The sequence below is a fragment of the Macadamia integrifolia genome, chromosome 2 (assembly GCF_013358625.1).
Source record: "Macadamia integrifolia cultivar HAES 741 chromosome 2, SCU_Mint_v3, whole genome shotgun sequence".
Lineage (NCBI taxonomy): Eukaryota > Viridiplantae > Streptophyta > Magnoliopsida > Proteales > Proteaceae > Macadamia > Macadamia integrifolia.
The window spans coordinates 29,560,849-29,570,890 of record NC_056558.1 but is presented as its reverse complement, the minus strand read 5'-3'; the positions used below and the strand labels follow the sequence as shown (position 1 = coordinate 29,570,890).

At 39.3% G+C, this 10,042-nt stretch overlaps 2 protein-coding genes and 1 non-coding gene across 5 annotated transcripts; all 3 read right to left on the bottom strand.

Annotated features, from left to right (window-relative positions):
• Nucleotides 1-1,339: 1,339 nt before the first annotated feature.
• Nucleotides 1,340-4,334, bottom strand: LOC122058137 (zinc finger BED domain-containing protein RICESLEEPER 2-like). Of its 3 annotated transcripts, XM_042620667.1 has the most exons (5): nucleotides 4,239-4,334; nucleotides 2,332-2,542; nucleotides 1,917-2,238; nucleotides 1,732-1,793; nucleotides 1,340-1,543 (listed from the first exon to the last, which is right to left on the bottom strand). In XM_042620667.1, exons 2-5 carry the CDS (start codon nucleotides 2,470-2,472, stop codon nucleotides 1,394-1,396), a joined length of 675 nt encoding a protein of 224 aa, XP_042476601.1. In that variant the 5' UTR covers nucleotides 2,473-2,542; nucleotides 4,239-4,334; the 3' UTR covers nucleotides 1,340-1,393. The 3 variants fall into 3 exon arrangements, with proteins under 3 accessions (XP_042476601.1, XP_042476592.1, XP_042476583.1); XM_042620658.1 differs by lacking the exon at nucleotides 4,239-4,334 and having other exon boundaries at nucleotides 1,649-1,793; nucleotides 2,332-3,025; XM_042620649.1 differs by lacking the exon at nucleotides 4,239-4,334 and having other exon boundaries at nucleotides 2,332-3,025.
• Nucleotides 3,010-5,732, bottom strand: LOC122064821 (zinc finger BED domain-containing protein RICESLEEPER 3-like). The gene is made up of 2 exons (XM_042628602.1): nucleotides 5,478-5,732; nucleotides 3,010-4,017 (listed from the first exon to the last, which is right to left on the bottom strand). Exons 1-2 carry the CDS (start codon nucleotides 5,730-5,732, stop codon nucleotides 3,010-3,012), a joined length of 1,263 nt encoding a protein of 420 aa, XP_042484536.1.
• A 2,587-nt stretch (nucleotides 5,733-8,319) lies between these two features.
• Nucleotides 8,320-8,426, bottom strand: LOC122072477. The gene has a single exon (XR_006138491.1). It is a non-coding gene; the product is annotated as a small nucleolar RNA R71 (small nucleolar RNA).
• Between the last annotated feature and the right edge of the window lie 1,616 nt (nucleotides 8,427-10,042).

The window sequence follows — 10,042 nt, the reverse complement described above, 5'->3', positions numbered from 1 at the left end:
AAAATGAAGTTCATTCATGAAAGGAAGGTGATCACAGTAGCCGAAGATCCCGAATTGGTTAATACCTTGGCCAATATTGAAAATGGGGAAGAACAAGACTAGGAAGTCCAACTAAGTGGTTTTGAATTGGACATAAATTGTGTAGCCATTGCCAAAGAATAACCAAAGGAGGAAATCCCAGCTAACTATGAAGCCATCTGGAGTGTGCCGGTGAATCAGATGAAGAAGAATATGCAATATTTTCCAGGTATAGGGCTAGGGAAATATCATCAAGGAGTTCCAAAGCAGCCTAGTTTGGCAGTGAGCAAAGGAAAGAATGGTCTCAGATACACTCCTCCGATCACCAAGCGGCAGATAGTGCTGAGGATGACTAGGAAGATCTCCTTCACTTACTAGCTTACTCTCAATGGCTCAAAGGGTATTTTGTAAAAGAAGGAGAGGATTTCCCCTTTTATGGAAATGTGGAACCATGGTTTGATGAAACCGCTGCAAAGATGCAATCAGGATTTGAAGTATTTTTCCAAGACGAGTTCAACTGGGTGACTCATGAAGTGGAACAACATAAAGTGCTAGTCAATGAAAGTGATCAAGACTAGGGGTGTCAATCGGTCGGGCCGGTCCGGTTTCGGTCGGGCTTAATCGGGCTTGAAGACTTTTAAGGGTTGCACCGTGTCCGCCCATTTAACTAATCGGGCTTAGTTAGTGAGGGCATGGTACACTTTATATTCGGTCGGTCGGTCTCGGGCTATAATCGGGCCACTAAAATCGAGCCTTAATCGGGTTTTAATCGGGCCTTGACCGGGCCACGGACATGTTTAATGTTAAACGGGCGTAATCGGTTTTTAAACGGGCCTTCTTTAATTGTTGAGTTTAATTGTATTACACTATTACTTCTTTAAATAGAGATGAATCTACTCTCTTCCAAGTCACATATTTAAAAACATCACAAAAAATCCAAAGCATTGATCCAACATCCTCATAATTAAACTATTTAGAAACATCATAAAAAATCATAAATCCTTATCCTGTCCAAGCATCCCACAATTAAAATATTTAGAATCATAAAAAGTCCTAAATCCTTGTCCAAGCATCTCATAATTAAAATATTTAGAATCATAAAAAGTCCTAAATCCTTATCTAAGCATCCCACAATTAACATATTTAGAGGAATCTACTCTTTTCCAAGTCACATATTTAAAAATATCACAAAAAATCCAAAGCATTGATCCAACATCCTCATAATTAAATTATTTACAAACATCATAAGAAATCCTAAATCCTTATCCTGTCCAAGCATCCTACAATTAAAATATTTAGAATCATAAAAAGTACTAAATCCTTGTCCAAGCATCTCATAATTAAAATATTTAGAATCATAAAAAGTCCCAAATTCTTATCCAAACATCCCACAATTAACATATTTAGAAATATCACAAAAAATCTTAAATTCGTATCCAAACATCCCCAAAGTTAAATATTTAGTTACATGACTCAAAATTATCCTGATTTCGTCCAATCTGGAGTGCTTCAACATCAATCCCACCTAATAGAAAATAGATGAAACATAAACATTAGTAAATGTAAAGATAAAAGATAGCGAATATGTCATAATCAAAGAACAAGAATGATATTACCCATGGAATCTCACCTAACAGACTAAACATTAGCTGCAGTAGAGGCATCAGAAGATCTTTGTGCAGGTTCTACTGTAATATTAGTATCACCACTCACATCCAAAGACAACACATTCCCCAAAGCATTAGCCAAATCACTGGCATCATCAACCGGTTCAGCTTTAAAAGTATACAAAATGAAGAAGAGGACATGTAAGATATCAAGATTATGACAAAAAAAATGCGACGAAGCAACATTTGTTTAACGGATGAAAAATGTATATTTACATAGTTTGAAATTACCTCTAAAGTCTACTCCGAACATCCAATCTCGAAGGCAAATCAACGCTTCAGCATTTGTAGGCAATAGCTTACTTCTGTATTTGTCAATAACTTTACCTCCAGCACTAAAAGCTGATTCAGAAGCAATAGTTGATACCGGAATAGCCAACACATCCCGTGTCATCCGAGAAAGATCATGATACTTTGATCCTTGTGACTTCCAAAAGGCCAATACATCATAATGCTTGATCGGATCTTTAATCCTTGGCTCTTCTAGATATAAATCTAATTCGGATTTATCTTGTATTACAGTAGTAGTAGAACTCTCATACATAGATAGCTCCTACAAAACAAAATAATCAAAATGAATAATGTAATATATTGAATTAAAATATATGTTTTAAACAACCAAAAAAAAAAACATAATGATTTATACCTCCCAATCTAAAACATCTCCAACTGTATTGTCCTCAATAGCATGTGATTGAAATCCCCTCTCTTCCTCAGTTATCTCCATGCACCGGTACTCTTCAAAGAGTCGTGCTAAGGTCGATTTCACAAGATTAAACTTTTCCATTGCTGTTGAATCCAAACTGTATATCTTATCAAAAGCATACCTAACAAAGATTAGCTTGTAACGAGGATCAAATACAACAGCAATAGCTAAAATGATGCTATATGAGTCCCAATACTTATCAAACTTCTTTTTCATTTCTTGTGCCATCTTTTTCACATAGTCTTCTCCCTCATTTATCGTTTTCAACAAAGACAAATGTATTTTCCATACATTATGAAAATACAAATTTGCTGTTGGGTACTTTGATCCAGACAATAATTCAGTAATGTCATTAAAAGGCTTCAAAAAGCAACATAAGTGTTCAATCTTTTTCCAATCCTCATTACTTGGACACACTTTAAAATTTTTATCCACCAACTCTAGTTGTTGAAATGCAGTCTGATAGACAATGGCAGAATCAAGCATGTGATAAGTCGAGTTCCACCTTGTGGAAACATCCCCATGCAACCCTTTCTGACTTGGTATATCCAATTGTTTGCAGCATTCAAGAAACTTTACTTTCCTTGCTTGAGATGCCTTCACATATGCTACACTCGATCAAACAAAATGTACAGATTCATCAATGCACTTCAAACCATCTTGTACAATTAGGTTCAATATATGAGCACAACATCTGTTGTGAAAAAACTCACCACTACACAACAATGCCTTCTTTAATACCAAACTTTTTTTCAAGTGCTCAATAAAACAAAGGTTAGCACCGGCATTATCTAATGTAATAGAGAACAATTTCTTCTCTATGCCCCAATCCAACAACATATTTGAAGCAATTTCACATATATTAGCTCCTGTGTGTGGGGGTGGCATGATGCAAAATTTCAATAATTTTTTATGTAGTACCCATTCTGTGTCAATATAATGACAAGTGAGAGAAATATAGGAGTCAGTGGTTACAGAAGTCCACAAATCAGTAGTCAATGACATTCTACCATTGAAGGAACTCAAAAAATCCTTTATCCTCTTGCTTTCTCTAGTATGCAACTTCAAAATATCAGCCATTTGGGTATTCCTACTAATAGGACTAAATTGTGGGTAAAGATAAGAAATCAAAGCCCTAAACTCTTCATACTCGACGAATACCAAGGGCAACTCATGTCTGACAATAAGTGTGGTAATCATATCTCGAACTACATCTGCATCAATCCTCTTAGTTTTCAGTGCCACATTCCCATCACCTCCACCCACTAACATTTGAGCAACATCATTATTTTTACGCTTGAGGCAAGACTTAAGATGTCTCCTCAAACTACCAGTGCCATTGATAGATGAGTCAGCCAGATATATATTCCCACAAGCCTTGCATTTTGCTCTCTGTCTTCCATCGGGATTTTTGTCTTTAGGGATATTAATAAACTCTTTCCAAACTATGGAAGTTTTTTTCCTATTTCTTGGTAAAGTACTGACTGTAGCAGATGAAACAACTGGCCCAGTATTATGATCAAATGCAGTTCTTGAACTAGACGGACTAAAACCATTCCCTCTGTTTACTTCATTAACAGACATCTGAACTTCTTGATCTTTTTGATTTGACATTATGCAATTCAACTGAATAAAACAACAATAGAATGCAAAATAATAAATATAAATTGAATCTTCCTCAAAATAAAAACAATATTGTTCAAATTCATGTTAATAAGACTTAACAGTTAATGCATCTATTCCCAACTGATCACCCCTACCCTTCTATCCTTGTAATTTTCTGTTCCTCCCAAGTCTCAAGGAGGATCTCGGATCTGGATCCTTTTCAATGGTTGATGCTCCAATCATCCTTCAATCAAACACAGACACCTTTAAGGTTAAATACCCTCTTAGTCACATTAAACTTTTGAGAAAGCTATCTCCAAGAGATGTTTGGATATAAATATTCTAGTGTGTGTATATATGGTTGATAAGAGTTGATTTTTTCTTTATAAGCATAGTCTACAGTGTATAAACAAAATACCCAGACAAGCAAAACCATGCAAGCATAAGAACAACACCATTAGAAGGCATGTACAAGTTTTCCAAATTCAAGATACAACAAAATTGGATGATTGTGACCATTAATATATGGCATAAAGACAAACATTCTCCTTACCTAACATTCTAATTCAAGCAATGATATAATGGTTGAAACCCGAGAAGATGAAGAAAAACTGATTAAAAAAAACAGGCAAAGTGAAATTGTAAGTCATTGTCAACATCTTTAATTGCCACTTAACTTTCTAGTCCAACAAGGAGGGAAACATGGACCAAAAATTATAGTCATATTCAATGTACTATCAAGAGTTCTATTTTCATGATTCAATATAGAATTATAATTTTGCTTGTTTTACTGTAAAAGAAGTGCATGAATAGATGAAATGTACTACTTTTTTCAGGCAAAAATGATGTAATAAAAAGAACAAAATGCAGCTATAAGCAAGGGATGATATATCTAGGAGTGTACTTCCATCTCAATATATTGAAATTTGAAGAAGAAATATATTGGATGAGTTGAATACAATGTAATCATTGATGTAAGAAACCAGATAGAAACATACAGAGAGGATAGTTCCAAGGTGAAATAACCAATACGACGCCAAGTGGTTCTGACACAATTTCTGCAGATAAAGTGAGATAAAGTGGATATCAAAAAAGATCATTTCTCTCAATCTGGATCCATCCAGAAGTACACAAATAAATAAATACACGAATGCTAAGGGGTTGGCTGTGTTATTATCAATGTTCTTATCAGCTTAGCATGTATACTAGGAGTAACAAAACAAGATAAAATATTAGGAACAAAAGAAAAGTTACCAATACTAGCTTCCTCAGATATCTAACACCATCAGGGCCTCTTGTACTGAAATGTGTACATGTGTTTGGTTAGAAAGTGATTGAAGGGAGCAGCTGTTGTTAAAGTCCAATCTTTCCACGGTGACCACTGATCACTGTATAGAACGGTAGAAGGAAAAGGAGAAAATTGAAACAAAGAAAACTAGATACATGAGAGAGAGAGAGAGAGAGAGAGAGAGAGAGCCAACCTGGATCTCGAGCAGTGGCGTGGACGAAGTAGCCTCTTTGAAGGAGAGCACAACACAGCAGCTCGACCCACAGCACAGCAGCTCGCAGCCTCGCACTGACCCCCAGAAAGCGAGACGACGACGACGACGACGCAGAGCACAGCGGCGGCCCAGACTCGCAGAGCACAGCGAGACGACGACGACGACAGCCCAGACTCGCAGAGCACAGCGAGACGACGACGCAGAGCACAGCGGCAGCCCAGACTCGCAGAGCATAGCGAGACGACGACGACGACGGCCCAGACTCGCAGAGCACAGTGAGACGATGACGCAGAGCACAGCGGCAGCCCAGACTCGCAGAGCACAGCGAGACGACGATGACGACGGCCCAGACTCGCAGAGCACAGTGAGACGACGACGCAGAGCACAGCGACAACCCAGACTCGCAGAGCACAGCGAGACGACGACGACGACGGCCCAGACTCGCAGAGCACAGCGAGACGACGACGACGACGACGTAGAGCACAGCGGCAGCCCAGACTCGCAGAGCACAACGAGACGACTATGACGACCCAGACTCGCAGAGCACAGCGGCGGCCGCGGCACTTCCTTTCCGTTAAACGAAGAGAAGAGAAGAGACTTAACCTAGGGTTTTTGGTTTTTTTCTTTTTAACTCTTTCATATGGGGGTAGAATAGTAATCTTACAACCGGGCCGGGCCGGGCCAGGCCGGTGCAAACTAGACCGGTCTCGGTCGGGTCTTAATTGGTCGGTCTCGATCGGGTGCCAGACGGTCCAAGTATCAGGACTGAGACCGACCATTTATAAACGGGTCGGGCTCAAGCCCGACACGTTTAATAAACGGTCCGGGTCGGTCCGGGCTTTAAACGGTCGGTTCCGGTCGGTTCTGTCGGGTCGGTCCATGAATTGACACCCCTAATCAAGACAGTTGCATTACTGGGATAGCAGAAATTGCACTAATTAAGACTGGGTCTTTCGTTGGTGACCCTACAACATTGATCCAATCAAAGGAGGCACCAAGTCCTCGAGTCCTCTTGAAAAGAGAATGGGAAAAGAAGATAAGGCTCACCTGGAGTCTGCCGCTTCCATTGATCTGAAAAGCTACATTTGTTCCCTCCTACAAGAACTAAGAGCCCGAGAGCCACATGAGCTCAAGCCTCGTCCTTTCAGAGGAAGAAGTACGTATGTGAAGCAAAGAAGAGCACAGAGAATGATGGGGTCTATATATACTGTGCCTAAACCAACTGCAATGGTAAGACTCGTGAAGGTGGTCAAAGATGGGACCGAGCGCCGAGAGGGCATCCCTCCATAGGCTGAAAAAGATGGACTTTACAGAAAAAGGATTGAGCAGTCTCCACCAATCTTCACCCCTCAGAATATTCGGCTTCCAAGAGCACGAGATTTAGGTAGGGAGGCTTCTTCAATAGTCTTCTCTCCCCCCTCTCATTCCCTCTTCTGACTACCCTTTCATTCTTAATTTAGGATTTTAATTTTAGTCGTTACATTATTGCTTTTCCTTTCCCCCAAGGTTCATTGCTAGTGTATGTGTTGGCTTTGCCCCTCCTAGCTATAGAACCATCATTTTATTGTTTTTATTTTAATTGCCTCCCTTTCCCTAAAGCCAAGTAGAGTAACCCTTGTAAGAGTGACTCTCTGGTCAAGTAGGAAAGCTCATATTATGATGCATCCCTCAGGCTAAGTAGAAAAACCTACTTATGAGCCTCTCTCTAGCTTTATCCCCTTTCTTTTACTTTATTTTTATTTCAGCATTTTTTTTTGCTTCATTGCTTTTTAATTGTGTGGCTTATGTATTTAATTTCTTAGATGACAAATGGTTAGGACGTTATTTTAGATACATATGTTTAGGACGGTTGTTAGAATTAGATCACAACCATTAATTGGTTCACTTTCGCATTATTAAAAAAAGCCAAAAATAGAATGGCTACTCTCCTTGTGTTTGACCCGTAGCTACACTGATTCATAAGCTTTCGGTTACATTTTAAATCCTCACAAGTTTTTGGTACTATTGCCGGGGAGACAACTCCATGTTATTTTTCACTTTTTTTGGTAAATTAGAGTGCTTTATTTTCTTTGTTTTGTTTTTACTTTTCTTTTATTGAATTCCTGAGAAGAGCAACTTGCAATAATAGTTGTATCGGTGGAGGCCGCCAAGCCTCACAGTATGATAAAGATAGGTTTTGCCCCATAGCAGTACCTCAGGAATTGACCTGAGCATCCCCGGATCCCTACCAGTAAGCTCCCTAAAAACCAAAAAAAATAAAAAAAATAGTAAAAAAAAGTTTTTCTTTCCATTCTTTTGTGCTTGTCTGACTCTAGTTGTGGGTAGTTTTCTATTGCATTAGTGTTAGGTGAGTAGTAATAATAAGAATCAGTTAGAAAGAAGAGATTCAATAGGTAGTGACCTTATATGTTTGCGCTCTTGAAAACTTTTCAATATGGGAGACCAACAGTAAAACTCTCCACCTAAATCTCTGAAAGATAGGTTCTACCCTATTAGAGCAGCCCAACCTTCCTGCATAGTTCTACCACAAGCCTAGGGCAATAATTTTGAGCTCAAATCTCAGTACATCACTATGTTACCCCGCTTTCATGGGCAGACCTCTGAGGATGCACACCTATTTCTAAAGGAATTTGAAGAGGTATGTGTTATAATTAAGATCCAACAGCTTTCTGATGATGCTGTTAAGCTTAGGTTCATCACGTTTGCATTGAAAGACCAAGCTAAGAAGTGGTTGTATGGGTTACCCACAAATTCCATAACCTCATGGGAACAGTTCACAGTTGTTTTCCTTAAGAAGTTTTTCCCAACTCACAAGACCAATAAGCTTAGAAGTGATATCCTTCAATTTAGGCAAAAGCCTAATGAGTCCTTTTCCAAACTTATGGAGAGATTTAAGGATCTACTTCAAAAATGCCCTCACTGTGGCCTAGACTAATGGCATTTATGTCAAATAATTTATGAGAGTATTGATTACCCAACTAAACAAATGATAGAGTCTATGTGCCCTGAGGGATTCACATTCTTTACAGATGAAGGAAAGGCATAGGAATTCTTACTTGACTTAGCTGACAAAACTCATTAGTGGGAATCAACCCAAGAGAGTGAAAAAACCATAGGAGGGAAAGGATATTTTGTGGATGGGATAGTAGTCAAGGAAGCCCATTTAGATAGCCTAATCAAGAGGATTGAGGTTATTGTTCCTAGAGAGCCATCATCAGTCAATTTGGTTAAGATGTGTGCTTGGTGCCAGTCCCCTGGACATGTCATAGAAGAATGCCCCAACACCTCTGGGGGCACTTCCAATGATAGTGTTGATGCCTTATACTAGAATAATCTATATAGTAACACCTACAATCTAGGATGAAGAAATCACCCAAATTTCTCCTGGAATCAGGGCAACCATGCAGGGCCTTCCAATTTCCATAATCAAGGTCAACCTGGACCCCAAAGGCCTCCCTTTGCACAACAATCTATTTCCCAAAATACTTTTCCTAGGTCAAATGTAGGACCTCAAGCTAGTTTTCCTAGGGCCCCTCTCCTATCATCTTATCAGCAACCCCCTGGGTTTACCAACACTGGAGAGGCAAGTAGAATAAGTGACTTGGAAAAAAAATATGGCCCTTCTCATGACAAGCCATCAAAATATTACGAGAGAACTCACCCAAGTTGTCTCAATTATATGTGAGTGGGAGAAGGGAACTTTACCCAGTCAACCAGAGCCTAACCATAGGCATCATCAGCCTGTTAGTTCACAAGCACCAACTGATGCACCACTGAATATAGTACAAGGTTAGACCCAACAAGGCCCTCTAACCAATGTAATGTTGTTTATGCCCTTAGGAGTGATAGAGAGTACCAACAGAGTGTTCCTAAATCTTCCTCATCCCTTACTCCTGTTAACTCTCCTTTTGTTGATGACGCAAGTGTGCCTCTTGTTCCAAGATCGTCTGATGAACCTAATGATTATTCTGAAAAAGGGCAAATCCCTAACAATCCTTATATTGCTCCTGTCCCATTTCCTAATCACTTGGTAAACAAAAATAAGACTGCTTCCATGGATAAATTTTTAGAAGTCTTCAAAAAGGTAGAAGTGAACATCCCTCTTTTGGATGCCATATCCCAGATCGCCGCCTATGCAAAGGTCCTGAAAGATTTGTGTACTCACAAAAGTATCACTAGTGTGCCCAAAAAGGCATTCTTGGTAGGTAACATTAGTTTCATAATTACTTAGCCTATAGCATCCAAGTATAAGGATCTGGGGAGCCCTACCATAGCTTGTGTCATAGGCAATACCTACATTAAGCATGCCTTACTTGACCTAGGTGCAAGTGTGAATCTTTTGCCTTCCCATGTGTACAAGCAACTAGGATTGGGAGAATTGAAAGCCACTGGAACTACCCTTTAGTTGGTAGATAGGTTTGTTAAGATTCTTAAAGGGATGGTTGAGGATGTCTTACTAAAGGTGGGGGAATTTATTTTCCCTGTTGGTTTCATTGTGTTAGATTCCAAGCCCTTCTCAACCAAGGATGAGATCCCAATAATTC

Excerpts from the sequence above, each read along its gene's own strand:
- LOC122058137 (XM_042620649.1), bottom strand. The coding sequence starts at position 2,877 with ATGCTTGATTCTGCCATTGTCTATCAGACTGCATTTCAACAACTAGAG. Across the intron at positions 2,239-2,331 it reads GAGATGTTTTAGATTGGGAG|GAGCTATCTATGTATGAGAG; the intron begins GTATAAATCATT and ends TTTGTTTTGTAG. Across the intron at positions 1,794-1,916 it reads GTTCGGAGTAGACTTTAGAG|CTGAACCGGTTGATGATGCC; the intron begins GTAATTTCAAAC and ends ATACTTTTAAAG.
- LOC122064821 (XM_042628602.1), bottom strand. The coding sequence starts at position 5,732 with ATGCTCTGCGAGTCTGGGCTGCCGCTGTGCTCTGCGTCGTCGTCTCGC. Across the intron at positions 4,018-5,477 it reads CGCCACTGCTCGAGATCCAG|TTGAATTGCATAATGTCAAA; the intron begins GTTGGCTCTCTC and ends TGTTTTATTCAG.